At 60.5% G+C, this 14,252-nt stretch overlaps 1 protein-coding gene and 1 pseudogene across 2 annotated transcripts; both read right to left on the minus strand.

The window, feature by feature from the left end:
* Window positions 1-3,957: 3,957 nt before the first annotated feature.
* On the minus strand, window positions 3,958-9,274 carry LOC308519303 (THO complex subunit 4-like; annotated as a pseudogene). Its single transcript has 3 exons — window positions 9,070-9,274; window positions 4,003-4,599; window positions 3,958-3,965 (listed from the first exon to the last, which is right to left on the minus strand). The product of its transcript is annotated as a THO complex subunit 4-like (transcript).
* A 2,380-nt stretch (window positions 9,275-11,654) lies between these two features.
* LOC308519304 (THO complex subunit 4-like) lies at window positions 11,655-13,821 on the minus strand (the record flags this gene model as incomplete). Its single annotated transcript, XM_081091288.1, has 2 exons — window positions 11,655-11,678; window positions 13,045-13,821. 2 exons carry the CDS (start codon window positions 13,819-13,821, stop codon window positions 11,655-11,657), a joined length of 801 nt encoding a protein of 266 aa, XP_080947414.1.
* Window positions 13,822-14,252: the final 431 nt, after the last annotated feature.

Below are 14,252 nucleotides of genomic sequence, written 5' to 3' on the forward strand. Positions count from 1 at the left end.
AAGCTGTCTCGGCCTGCTGTAGGGCGCCGGCCGGTTCCTGCCTCGGCCGAGGGCCGCCCGGTTCCGGCACGGCCCGCCGCCCTGGCTCACTGGTGCGGCGGTTTGCGCTCCGCCACTGCGGCCTCCCTGGGAGCCGGCCCGGCCTCGGTCCCGGCCTCGGTCCCTGCCCCCGCCGCCGCGGCCGCCCCGCTGGCTCCGGTTCAGCCTAATGATGTCGTCCAGAGACATGTTGACTTTGTCGGCCATGGCGGGCCCGGAATCGGCCTCGGATCGAGCCCGTGCGGGAAGCACGCCGGCCCTGAGCGGCCACCAGATGTTGGGGTCCAGGCGCAGGGATTCGCAAAGGTGTGGACGGACTCCTCGCGGAAGACGAAATGACACGGACACAGCGTTCGGACAGAGACAGCGTTCAGACGGAAACAGCGTTCGGACGGAGACAGCGTTCGGACGGAGACAGCGTTCGGACCGAGACAGCGTTCAGACCGAGACAGCGTTCACACGGAGACAGCGTTCAGACGCGCCCAGGGCTGAGAAGGTCTGCGAACCATAGACGCTGCGAGGCGCTGCCGCCCCTGCTTTTATAGCCCCAGAGCGTGGTGGGAGGAGCCAGAGAGACCCACCAATCAGCCGCTCCCAGGAATGAAGCGCCACTGTTTGGGAGACGCCAACTTTAGGGTGGGGCAGGTGGCCCAATCTCAAGGAAAGGCTCTCCCGAACGTGGCTGCGACGCCTGGGGTGCTTGACCGGCGCCTCTTGGGCAGGCTCCTCCAACCCGGGACCCGTGAAGAGTGTTGGGGGGTTTTATTTTACTTTATGTTATTCTTTCTTAATTCTGTGCTCATTTCTCTTCGTTCATTGCAATGGATTCTATCTCTCGGCAATGAACCGTTGTAAACATCGGTCCCATTTGCATTTGAAGGGAGCGGGCGGGGTGTGCGGGGGGAGGAAGGGGGCCAGGTTTGCGGGAGGGGGGAGGGGGAGACCGGAGACGCAAACACCCCGGTCGTAGCGGCCCTTGGGGGTCATGTGAGGCAGAGGCTGAGGTGGATGTGAATGAAATTTGTATGCTTTCGTACCTTAGCTCTGAGCCCAGGACGCCAGAGGCCACCAGCAGTCAAACAGCCCCGTCAGAGAGCGGTGGTCTAGATGTGTATGGATCTGTCCCTGTTCGTCGGTCTATGCTGTTCTCTATATTCCACGAATGAGTGAGATCGTGTGGTATTCATTTTTCTCTGACGGGCTAATTTCACTTAGCATAATGCTCTCCAGTTCCATCCATGCTGGCAAGAATTCCTTCTTTTCCCTACTTTTTTACCGCAGCGTAGTATTCCACTGTGTGGATGTAGCACAGTTGTGTGTGTGCTTGTTTGTGTTTACTGCATTTCTGTGAAATGCCCCCCCACCCCCCACCCCCACACCCCTATAGGCATATCCCTGGAGGCATCTCCCTACAGAAAGCAGCTTACCTACAGAAAGCAGCTTAGCGTTTGGCCCGTCCCTTGGGAGGGGGTGGGTGGGTTTGGGGGCAGTGGGGCGCGGGGGGTGGGGGCGGGGGGAGGGGGGACCAAGGTGCCAATGGCTCCTTGAGGGCTTCCAGTGTGGTGGGAGCAGGGACACCTTGCAGGTTACATGAATCCATCTCTGGAAGAGGACACTGAGGCTGAGGCAGGTGAAACTGATTTGCATAAACGGGTCAGTTATCAGGGAGACCGGAAGCTGGAGTTGAAGAAGTTGAGGGCCAGGGCGAGGGTGCCCTTCTGAACAGGGTGAAGAGTGGGGGCCTAGGGAGAGAATGCCCTCTGTCTGCAGTCAAACAGCTTAGCCCTACCGAGGGAGGGCATGACTCGTCCCCGTGTCTGTGGGGCCCTTGGGAGCAGGGTCTGAGGGAGGCGAGTGCTTGTCTGGGCGTGACTGCGGACGTAAACACACAGTCACGCACAGACGCTTCTTGACCTGAATGGTCCGTCGGCATCCATGAGCACCCTTCAGCCCCTGCCTTCTCGTAGGCGGCGCGCCCCCTGCTTGTCCTTCCCCCCTCAGGTCAAGTCCGGGCACCTGTTTCTGCCTTCCCCAGAGGTGGCTGCAGGAGGGTGACCTGCATTAGCGCTACTCGACCAGCAGAGGGCGGGACGGGCTCTTACGCCATGCTTGGGCTGGGCCCTCTGGTCCAGCTCCCTCTCTGGATGAATGCTCAGGCCCCTGTCCAGAGACCAAGTAACCCGGCCGGGCCACATGGGCTTGCCGAAGGGTCTAAAGCATTGAACGGCTGGATCAATGTCATTACTAAAGAGGGGTTTTTTCGTTTGTTTGTTTTTGTTTTTATTTCATTTCATTTCATTTCATTTCATTTTCTGTGTGCGTGTGCGTGTGCGTGGAGGGGGGGAGCCGGGGGAGGTGCGTGGGTGTGGTTGTGGGTGTGCTTCTGCGTGTGCGTGTGCGTGTGCGTGTGCGCGCGTGGGTGTGTGTGTGTGTGTGTGTGTGTGTAAATCCGCAGTCACGCACGGACACTTCTTGGTCTGCATGGCCCGTCGGAAACCATGAGCACCCTTCAGCCCCTGCCTTCTTGCAGACAGCGTGCCCCCTGCTCGTCCTTGCCCGCTCCGGTTAAGTCCCGGCACCTGGCTCCGGCTGCAGAAAGGTGGTGGCTTGCTTTGGCGCTGCTCGACCAGCCGAGGGCGGGACCAGCTCTTAGGCCCCGGCCCCAGTCAACCCAATCCACAGCCAAAGACTATGTCAGGGCAGGGCCATCTGGTCGGCCGCCCCTCCCCCACCCCCACCCCCACCCCCCTCCCTCTGTGGATGAATGGCCAGGCCCCCGCCCAGAGACCAGGTTCGGGCCTGGCCATCCGGCCTTGCCGAAGCGTCAGAACGTTGAAAGGCTGGATCAGCGTGTTTTCTAAGGAGGTTTGTGCGTGTGTGTGTGTGTGTGTGTGTGTTTGTGTGTGTGTGTGTGTGTTTGTGTCGTTTATTTTGGAGGGTTTTTTGTTGTTGTTTTTGTTTGTTTGTTTGTTTGTTTTTGCTGCACCCATTTCTGTTTATTATGGCCAAGGTGAAAACGCCAGCTCCTCCACAACAGCAACCAGTAAAATTTTTCCCCAAAATGACTAGGTACAACACAGGTCTTTTTCGGAATTTTTTAATAAAATAAACGTTAAAGAAAACGCTTTGCGTGAGTTTTAATTAAATCCTATTTCAAAACAGAAGAAACAATTCCCCAATGGGCCACAGGTCCCCGCCAGCCCACCCTCGGGAAGCACCGCGAGACGATTTCCAGGCCTAGCTCCACCACCCACGCACGCACTGACTTGGTGGTGCTTTAGCTGGTGTCCATCATGGCGTCGTAAGCGTCCAGCTGGGCGTCCAACTCCTCGGTGTCCATGACCGTGTTGTAAGCGTCCAGCTGGGCGTCCAACTCCTCGGTGTCCATGACCGTGTTGTAAGCGTCCAGCAGGGCGTCCTCCAACTCCTGGGCGCCCCTCATCGCGTTGTAAGCGTCCTTCTGGGGGTCCAGCTGCTCGGCGCCCCTCATCGCGTTGTACGCGTCCTTCTGGGGGTCCAGCTGCTCGGCGCCCCTCATGGCGTTGTACGCGTCCTTCTGGGGGTCCAACTCCTCGGCGCCCCTCATGGCGTTGTACGCGTCCTTCTGGGCGTCCATCTCCTCCGTGTCCCTCATCGCGCCGGCAGTGCTCAGCTGGGCGTCCAACTTTTTGGTGCCCCTCATCGGGCTGCCAGTGCTCACCTGGGCGTCCAGCTTTTTGGTGCTCCTCATCGCGTTGTAAGCGTCCAGCTGGGCGTCCAACTCCTCGGCGCCCCTCATCGCGTTGTAAGCGTCCAGCTGGGCGTCCAACTTCTTGGTGCCCCTCATCGCGCTGCCACTGTTCACCTGGGCGTCCAACTTTTTGGTGGCCCTCATCGCGCTGCCACTGTTCACCTGGGCGTCCAACTTTTTGGTGCCCCTCATCGGGCTGCCAGTGGTCACCTGGGCGTCCAGCTTTTTGGTGCTCCTCATCGAGTTGTAAGCGTCCAGCTGGGCGTCCAACTCCTCCGCAGCGATCTGTTGCTTTGAATTGCGTCCGGTGCCCCTGCCTGTAAGCCGGCTGCCTCCGCGGGCGCGACTCGGCGTGCCGCCGCCAAAGCCTCCAGATCCTCAGTGTGTAGTCAGCCCGCCTCTGTTGCCACTCTGTACCGGCGTGCGCTGCGTGTGTATCTGTGAGGTGACGAGCTGGATGTTGAGGGGGCGGCCATCCAAAGGCACGCCGTGGTACTGTTTCATGGCTTCCAGGGCGTCTGCCTTCCGCTCAAAGTGCACGTGGGCTGACCCCAGGCTGCGGCCAGAGCGGTCGTAGTGGACACCGGCCTTCTTCAGAGGCCCGAACTCCGCAAACAGCTGCTGGACGTCCGCGTCGGACACTCCGAAGGCCAGGTTGGACAGAAGCAGCTTCCCCCCGGTCACCAGGCCGGCGCCCCTGCCCAAGCCCCTGCGGAAGCTGTCGCGTGGCCACGCGTCGGGAAGCTGTCTCGGCCTGCTGTAGGGCGCCGGCCGGTTCCTGCCTCGGCCGAGGGCCGCCCGGTTCCGGCACGGCCCGCCGCCCTGGCTCACTGGTGCGGCGGTTTGCGCTCCGCCACTGCGGCCTCCCTGGGAGCCGGCCCGGCCTCGGTCCCGGCCTCGGTCCCTGCCCCCGCCGCCGCGGCCGCCCCGCTGGCTCCGGTTCAGCCTAATGATGTCGTCCAGAGACATGTTGACTTTGTCGGCCATGGCGGGCCCGGAATCGGCCTCGGATCGAGCCCGTGCGGGAAGCACGCCGGCCCTGAGCGGGCACCAGATGTTGGGGTCCAGGCGCAGGGATTCGCAAAGGTGTGGACGGACTCCTCGCGGAAGACGAAATGACACGGACACAGCGTTCGGACAGAGACAGCGTTCAGACGGAGACAGCGTTCGGACCGAGACAGCGTTCGGACCGAGACAGTGTTCACACGGAGACAGCGTTCAGACGCGCCCAGGGCTGAGAAGGTCTGCGAACCATAGACGCTGCGAGGCGCTGCCGCCCCTGCTTTTATAGCCCCAGAGCGTGGTGGGAGGAGCCAGAGAGACCCACCAATCAGCCGCTCCCAGGAATGAAGCGCCACTGTTTGGGTGGGGCAGGTGGCTTTAGGGTGGGGCAGGTGGCTCAATCTCCAGGAAAGGCTCTCCCGAACGTGGCTGCGACGCCTGGGGTGCTTGACCGGCGCCTCTTGGGCAGGCTCCTCCAACCCGGGACCCGTGAAGAGTGTTGGGGGGTTTTATTTTACTTTATGTTATTCTTTCTTAATTCTGTGCTCATTTCTCTTCGTTCATTGCAATGGATTCTATCTCTCGGCAATGAACCGTTGTAAACATCGGTCCCATTTGCATTTGAAGGGAGCGGGCGGGGTGTGCGGGGGGGCTGAGGGTGGGGGTGGGGGGGTGGGGGGTGGGGGGAGGAAGGGGGCCAGGTTTGCGGGAGGGGGGAGGGGGAGACCGGAGACGCAAACACCCCGGTCGTAGCGGCCCTTGGGGGTCATGGGAGGCAGAGGCTGAGGTGGATGTGAATGAAATGTGTATGCTTTCGTACCTTAGCTCTGAGCCCAGGACGCCAGAGGCCACCAGCAGTCAAACAGCCCCGTCAGAGAGCGGTGGTATAGATGTGTATGGATCTGTCCCTGTTCGTCGGTCTATGCTGTTCTCTATATTCCACGAATGAGTGAGATCGTGTGGTATTCATTTTTCTCTGACGGGCTAATTTCACTTAGCATAATGCTCTCCAGTTCCATCCATGCTGGCAAGAATTCCTTCTTTTCCCTACTTTTTTACCGCAGCGTAGTATTCCACTGTGTGGATGTAGCACAGTTGTGTGTGTGCGTGTTTGTGTTTACTGCATTTCTGTGAAATGCCCCCCCCACCCCCCACCCCCACACCCCTATAGGCATATCCCTGGAGGCATCTCCCTACAGAAAGCAGCTTACCTACAGAAAGCAGCTTAGCGTTTGGCCCGTCCCTTGGGAGGGGGGGGGTGGGTTTGGGGGCGGTGGGGCGCGGGGGGTGGGGGCGGGGGGAGGGGGGACCCAGGTGCCAATGGCACCTTGAGGGCTTCCAGTGTGGTGGGAGCAGGGACACCTTGCAGGTTACATGAATCCATCTCTGGAAGAGGACACTGAGGCTGAGGCAGGTGAAACTGATTTGCATAAACGGGTCAGTTATCAGGGAGACCGGAAGCTGGAGTTGAAGAAGGTGAGGGCCAGGGCGAGGGTGCCCTTCTGAACAGGGTGAAGAGTGGGGGCCTAGGGAGAGAATGCCCTCTGTCTGCAGTCAAACAGCTTAGCCCTACCGAGGGAGGGCATGACTCGTCCCCGTGTCTGTGGGGCCCTTGGGAGCAGGGTCTGAGGGAGGCGAGTGCTTGTCTGGGCGTGACTGCGGACGTAAACACACAGTCACGCACAGACGCTTCTTGACCTGAATGGTCCGTCGGCATCCATGAGCACCCTTCAGCCCCTGCCTTCTCGTAGGCGGCGCGCCCCCTGCTTGTCCTTCCCCCCTCAGGTCAAGTCCGGGCACCTGTTTCTGCCTTCCCCAGAGGTGGCTGCAGGAGGGTGACCTGCATTAGCGCTACTCGACCAGCAGAGGGCGGGACGGGCTCTTACGCCATGCTTGGGCTGGGCCCTCTGGTCCAGCTCCCTCTCTGGATGAATGCTCAGGCCCCTGTCCAGAGACCAAGTAACCCGGCCGGGCCACATGGGCTTGCCGAAGGGTCTAAAGCATTGAACGGCTGGATCAATGTCATTACTAAAGAGGGGTTTTTTCGTTTGTTTGTTTTTGTTTTTATTTCATTTCATTTCATTTCATTTCATTTTCTGTGTGCGTGTGCGTGTGCGTGGAGGGGGGGAGCCGGGGGAGGTGCGTGGGTGTGGTTGTGGGTGTGCTTCTGCGTGTGCGTGTGCGTGTGCGTGTGCGCGCGTGGGTGTGTGTGTGTGTGTGTGTGTGTGTAAATCCGCAGTCACGCACGGACACTTCTTGGTCTGCATGGCCCGTCGGAAACCATGAGCACCCTTCAGCCCCTGCCTTCTTGCAGACAGCGTGCCCCCTGCTCGTCCTTGCCCGCTCCGGTTAAGTCCCGGCACCTGGCTCCGGCTGCAGAAAGGTGGTGGCTTGCTTTGGCGCTGCTCGACCAGCCGAGGGCGGGACCAGCTCTTAGGCCCCGGCCCCAGTCAACCCAATCCACAGCCAAAGACTATGTCAGGGCAGGGCCATCTGGTCGGCCGCCCCTCCCCCACCCCCACCCCCACCCCCCTCCCTCTGTGGATGAATGGCCAGGCCCCCGCCCAGAGACCAGGTTCGGGCCTGGCCATCCGGCCTTGCCGAAGCGTCAGAACGTTGAAAGGCTGGATCAGCGTGTTTTCTAAGGAGGTTTGTGCGTGTGTGTGTGTGTTTGTGTGTGTGTTTGTGTGTGTGTGTGTGTGTTTGTGTCGTTTATTTTGGAGGGTTTTTTGTTGTTGTTTTTGTTTGTTTGTTTGTTTGTTTTTGCTGCACCCATTTCTGTTTATTATGGCCAAGGTGAAAACGCCAGCTCCTCCACAACAGCAACCAGTAAAATTTTTCCCCAAAATGACTAGGTACAACACAGGTCTTTTTCGGAATTTTTTAATAAAATAAACGTTAAAGAAAACGCTTTGCGTGAGTTTTAATTAAATCCTATTTCAAAACAGAAGAAACAATTCCCCAATGGGCCACAGGTCCCCGCCAGCCCACCCTCGGGAAGCACCGCGAGACGATTTCCAGGCCTAGCTCCACCACCCACGCACGCACTGACTTGGTGGTGCTTTAGCTGGTGTCCATCATGGCGTCGTAAGCGTCCAGCTGGGCGTCCAACTCCTCAGTGTCCATCACCGTGTTGTAAGCGTCCAGCTGGGCGTCCAACTCCTCGGTGTCCATGACCGTGTTGTAAGCGTCCAGCAGGGCGTCCTCCAACTCCTGGGCGCCCCTCATCGCGTTGTAAGCGTCCTTCTGGGGGTCCAGCTGCTCGGCGCCCCTCATCGCGTTGTACGCGTCCTTCTGGGGGTCCAGCTGCTCGGCGCCCCTCATGGCGTTGTACGCGTCCTTCTGGGGGTCCAACTCCTCGGCGCCCCTCATGGCGTTGTACGCGTCCTTCTGGGCGTCCATCTCCTCCGTGTCCCTCATCGCGCCGGCAGTGCTCAGCTGGGCGTCCAACTTTTTGGTGCCCCTCATCGGGCTGCCAGTGCTCACCTGGGCGTCCAGCTTTTTGGTGCTCCTCATCGCGTTGTAAGCGTCCAGCTGGGCGTCCAACTCCTCGGCGCCCCTCATCGCGTTGTAAGCGTCCAGCTGGGCGTCCAACTTCTTGGTGCCCCTCATCGCGCTGCCACTGTTCACCTGGGCGTCCAACTTTTTGGTGGCCCTCATCGCGCTGCCACTGTTCACCTGGGCGTCCAACTTTTTGGTGCCCCTCATCGGGCTGCCAGTGCTCACCTGGGCGTCCAGCTTTTTGGTGCTCCTCATCGAGTTGTAAGAGTCCAGCTGGGCGTCCAACTCCTCCGCAGCGATCTGTTGCTTTGAATTGCGTCCGGTGCCCCTGCCTGTAAGCCGGCTGCCTCCGCGGGCGCGACTCGGCGTGCCGCCGCCAAAGCCTCCAGATCCTCGGTGTGTAGTCAGCCCGCCTCTGTTGCCACTCTGTACCGGCGTGCGCTGCGTGTGTATCTGTGAGGTGACGAGCTGGATGTTGAGGGGGCGGCCATCCAAAGGCACGCCGTGGTACTGTTTCATGGCTTCCAGGGCGTCTGCCTTCCGCTCAAAGTGCACGTGGGCTGACCCCAGGCTGCGGCCAGAGCGGTCGTAGTGGACACCGGCCTTCTTCAGAGGCCCGAACTCCGCAAACAGCTGCTGGACGTCCGCGTCGGACACTCCGAAGGCCAGGTTGGACAGAAGCAGCTTCCCCCCGGTCACCAGGCCGGCGCCCCTGCCCAAGCCCCTGCGGAAGCGGTCGCGTGGCCACGCGTCGGGAAGCTGTCTCGGCCTGCTGTAGGGCGCCGGCCGGTTCCTGCCTCGGCCGAGGGCCGCCCGGTTCCGGCACGGCCCGCCGCCCTGGCTCACTGGTGCGGCGGTTTGCGCTCCGCCACTGCGGCCTCCCTGGGAGCCGGCCCGGCCTCGGTCCTGGCCTCGGTCCCTGCCCCCGCCGCCGCGGCCGCCCCGCTGGCTCCGGTTCAGCCTAATGATGTCGTCCAGAGACATGTTGACTTTGTCGGCCATGGCGGGCCCGGAATCGGCCTCGGATCGAGCCCGTGCGGGAAGCACGCCGGCCCTGAGCGGGCACCAGATGTTGGGGTCCAGGCGCAGGGATTCGCAAAGGTGTGGACGGACTCCTCGCGGAAGACGAAATGACACGGACACAGCGTTCGGACAGAGACAGCGTTCAGACGGAGACAGCGTTCGGACCGAGACAGCGTTCGGACCGAGACAGCGTTCGGACCGAGACAGCGTTCACACGGAGACAGCGTTCAGACGCGCCCAGGGCTGAGAAGGTCTGCGAACCATAGACGCTGCGAGGCGCTGCCGCCCCTGCTTTTATAGCCCCAGAGCGTGGTGGGAGGAGCCAGAGAGACCCACCAATCAGCCGCTCCCAGGAATGAAGCGCCACTGTTTGGGAGACGCCAACTTTAGGGTGGGGCAGGTGGCCCAATCTCAAGGAAAGGCTCTCCCGAACGTGGCTGCGACGCCTGGGGTGCTTGACCGGCGCCTCTTGGGCAGGCTCCTCCAACCCGGGACCCGTGAAGAGTGTTGGGGGGTTTTATTTTACTTTATGTTATTCTTTCTTAATTCTGTGCTCATTTCTCTTCGTTCATTGCAATGGATTCTATCTCTCGGCAATGAACCGTTGTAAACATCGGTCCCATTTGCATTTGAAGGGAGCGGGCGGGGTGTGCGGGGGGGCTGAGGGCGGGGGGGTTGGGGGTGGGGGGAGGAAGGGGGCCAGGTTTGCGGGAGGGGGGAGGGGGAGACCGGAGACGCAAACACCCCGGTCGTAGCGGCCCTTGGGGGTCATGGGAGGCAGAGGCTGAGGTGGATGTGAATGAAATGTGTATGCTTTCGTACCTTAGCTCTGAGCCCAGGACGCCAGAGGCCACCAGCAGTCAAACAGCCCCGTCAGAGAGCGGTGGTATAGATGTGTATGGATCTGTCCCTGTTCGTCGGTCTATGCTGTTCTCTATATTCCACGAATGAGTGAGATCGTGTGGTATTCATTTTTCTCTGACGGGCTAATTTCACTTAGCATAATGCTCTCCAGTTCCATCCATGCTGGCAAGAATTCCTTCTTTTCCCTACTTTTTTACCGCAGCGTAGTATTCCACTGTGTGGATGTAGCACAGTTGTGTGTGTGCGTGTTTGTGTTTACTGCATTTCTGTGAAATGCCCCCCCCACCCCCCACCCCCACACCTCTATAGGCATATCCCTGGAGGCATCTCCCTACAGAAAGCAGCTTACCTACAGAAAGCAGCTTAGCGTTTGGCCCCTCCCTTGGGAGGGGGGGGTGGGTTTGGGGGCGGTGGAGCGCGGGGGGGGGCGGGGTGAGGGGGGACCCAGGTGCCAATGGCACCTTGAGGGCTTCCAGTGTGGTGGGAGCAGGGACACCTTGCAGGTTACATGAATCCATCTCTGGAAGAGGACACTGAGGCTGAGGCAGGTGAAACTGATTTGCATAAACGGGTCAGTTATCAGGGAGACCGGAAGCTGGAGTTGAAGAAGGTGAGGGCCAGGGCGAGGGTGCCCTTCTGAACAGGGTGAAGAGTGGGGGCCTAGGGAGAGAATGCCCTCTGTCTGCAGTCAAACAGCTTAGCCCTACCGAGGGAGGGCATGACTCGTCCCCGTGTCTGTGGGGCCCTTGGGAGCAGGGTCTGAGGGAGGCGAGTGCTTGTCTGGGCGTGACTGCGGACGTAAACACACAGTCACGCACAGACGCTTCTTGACCTGAATGGTCCGTCGGCATCCATGAGCACCCTTCAGCCCCTGCCTTCTCGTAGGCGGCGCGCCCCCTGCTTGTCCTTCCCCCCTCAGGTCAAGTCCGGGCACCTGTTTCTGCCTTCCCCAGAGGTGGCTGCAGGAGGGTGACCTGCATTAGCGCTACTCGACCAGCAGAGGGCGGGACGGGCTCTTACGCCATGCTTGGGCTGGGCCCTCTGGTCCAGCTCCCTCTCTGGATGAATGCTCAGGCCCCTGTCCAGAGACCAAGTAACCCGGCCGGGCCACATGGGCTTGCCGAAGGGTCTAAAGCATTGAACGGCTGGATCAATGTCATTACTAAAGAGGGGTTTTTTCGTTTGTTTGTTTTTGTTTTTATTTCATTTCATTTCATTTCATTTCATTTTCTGTGTGCGTGTGCGTGTGCGTGGAGGGGGGGAGCCGGGGGAGGTGCGTGGGTGTGGTTGTGGGTGTGCTTCTGCGTGTGCGTGTGCGTGTGCGTGTGCGCGCGCACGTGTGTGTGTGTGTGTGTGTGTGTGTGTGTGTGTGTGTAAATCCGCAGTCACGCACGGACACTTCTTGGTCTGCATGGCCCGTCGGAAACCATGAGCACCCTTCAGCCCCTGCCTTCTTGCAGACAGCGTGCCCCCTGCTCGTCCTTGCCCGCTCCGGTTAAGTCCCGGCACCTGGCTCCGGCTGCAGAAAGGTGGTGGCTTGCTTTGGCGCTTCTCGATCAGCCGAGGGCGGGACCAGCTCTTCGGCCCCGGCCCCAGTCAACCCAATCCACAGCCAAAGACTATGTCAGGGCAGGGCCATCTGGTCGGCCGCCCCTCCCCCCCCCACCCCCACCCCCCTCCCTCTGTGGATGAATGGCCAGGCCCCCGCCCAGAGACCAGGTTCGGGCCTGGCCATCCGGCCTTGCCGAAGCGTCAGAACGTTGAAAGGCTGGATCAGCGTGTTTTCTAAGGAGGTTTGTGCGTGTGTGTGTGTGTTTGTGTGTGTGTGTTTGTGTGTGTGTGTGTGTGTTTGTTTGGTTTTTTTTGGAGGGTTTTTTTGGTGTTGTTTTTGTTTGTTTGTTTGTTTGTTTGTTTGTTTGTTTTTGCTGCACCCATTTCTGTTTATTATGGCCAAGGTGAAAACGCCAGCTCCTCCACAACAGCAACCAGTAAAATTTTTCCCCAAAATGACTAGGTACAACACAGGTCTTTTTCGGAATTTTTTAATAAAATAAACGTTAAAGAAAACGCTTTGCGTGAGTTTTAATTAAATCCTATTTCAAAACAGAAGAAACAATTCCCCAATGGGCCACAGGTCCCCGCCAGCCCACCCTCGGGAAGCACCGCGAGACGATTTCCAGGCCTAGCTCCACCACCCACGCACGCACTGACTTGGTGGTGCTTTAGCTGGTGTCCATCATGGCGTCGTAAGCGTCCAGCTGGGCGTCCAACTCCTCAGTGTCCATCACCGTGTTGTAAGCGTCCAGCTGGGCGTCCAACTCCTCGGTGTCCATGACCGTGTTGTAAGCGTCCAGCAGGGCGTCCTCCAACTCCTGGGCGCCCCTCATCGCGTTGTAAGCGTCCTTCTGGGGGTCCAGCTGCTCGGCGCCCCTCATCGCGTTGTACGCGTCCTTCTGGGGGTCCAGCTGCTCGGCGCCCCTCATGGCGTTGTACGCGTCCTTCTGGGGGTCCAACTCCTCGGCGCCCCTCATGGCGTTGTACGCGTCCTTCTGGGCGTCCATCTCCTCCGTGTCCCTCATCGCGCCGGCAGTGCTCAGCTGGGCGTCCAACTTTTTGGTGCCCCTCATCGGGCTGCCAGTGCTAACCTGGGCGTCCAGCTTTTTGGTGCTCCTCATCGCGTTGTAAGCGTCCAGCTGGGCGTCCAACTCCTCGGCGCCCCTCATCGCGTTGTAAGCGTCCAGCTGGGCGTCCAACTTCTTGGTGCCCCTCATCGCGCTGCCACTGTTCACCTGGGCGTCCAACTTTTTGGTGGCCCTCATCGCGCTGCCACTGTTCACCTGGGCGTCCAACTTTTTGGTGCCCCTCATCGGGCTGCCAGTGGTCACCTGGGCGTCCAGCTTTTTGGTGCTCCTCATCGAGTTGTAAGCGTCCAGCTGGGCGTCCAACTCCTCCGCAGCGATCTGTTGCTTTGAATTGCGTCCGGTGCCCCTGCCTGTAAGCCGGCTGCCTCCGCGGGCGCGACTCGGCGTGCCGCCGCCAAAGCCTCCAGATCCTCGGTGTGTAGTCAGCCCGCCTCTGTTGCCACTCTGTACCGGCGTGCGCTGCGTGTGTATCTGTGAGGTGACGAGCTGGATGTTGAGGGGGCGGCCATCCAAAGGCACGCCGTGGTACTGTTTCATGGCTTCCAGGGCGTCTGCCTTCCGCTCAAAGTGCACGTGGGCTGACCCCAGGCTGCGGCCAGAGCGGTCGTAGTGGACACCGGCCTTCTTCAGAGGCCCGAACTCCGCAAACAGCTGCTGGACGTCCGCGTCGGACACTCCGAAGGCCAGGTTGGACAGAAGCAGCTTCCCCCCGGTCACCAGGCCGGCGCCCCTGCCCAAGCCCCTGCGGAAGCTGTCGCGTGGCCACGCGTCGGGAAGCTGTCTCGGCCTGCTGTAGGGCGCCGGCCGGTTCCTGCCTCGGCCGAGGGCCGCCCGGTTCCGGCACGGCCCGCCGCCCTGGCTCACTGGTGCGGCGGTTTGCGCTCCGCCACTGCGGCCTCCCTGGGAGCCGGCCCGGCCTCGGTCCCGGCCTCGGTCCCTGCCCCCGCCGCCGCGGCCGCCCCGCTGGCTCCGGTTCAGCCTAATGATGTCGTCCAGAGACATGTTGACTTTGTCGGCCATGGCGGGCCCGGAATCGGCCTCGGATCGAGCCCGTGCGGGAAGCACGCCGGCCCTGAGCGGGCACCAGATGTTGGGGTCCAGGCGCAGGGATTCGCAAAGGTGTGGACGGACTCCTCGCGGAAGACGAAATGACACGGACACAGCGTTCGGACAGAGACAGCGTTCAGACGGAGACAGCGTTCGGACCGAGACAGCGTTCGGACCGAGACAGCGTTCGGACCGAGACAGCGTTCACACGGAGACAGCGTTCAGACGCGCCCAGGGCTGAGAAGGTCTGCGAACCATAGACGCTGCGAGGCGCTGCCGCCCCTGCTTTTATAGCCCCAGAGCGTGGTGGGAGGAGCCAGAGAGACCCACCAATCAGCCGCTCCCAGGAATGAAGCGCCACTGTTTGGGTGGGGCAGGTGGCTTTAGGGTGGGGCAGGTGGCTC

This window comes from Myotis nattereri (assembly GCF_964212035.1).
Source record: "Myotis nattereri genome assembly, chromosome: 5".
Classification (NCBI taxonomy): Eukaryota; Metazoa; Chordata; class Mammalia; order Chiroptera; family Vespertilionidae; genus Myotis; species Myotis nattereri.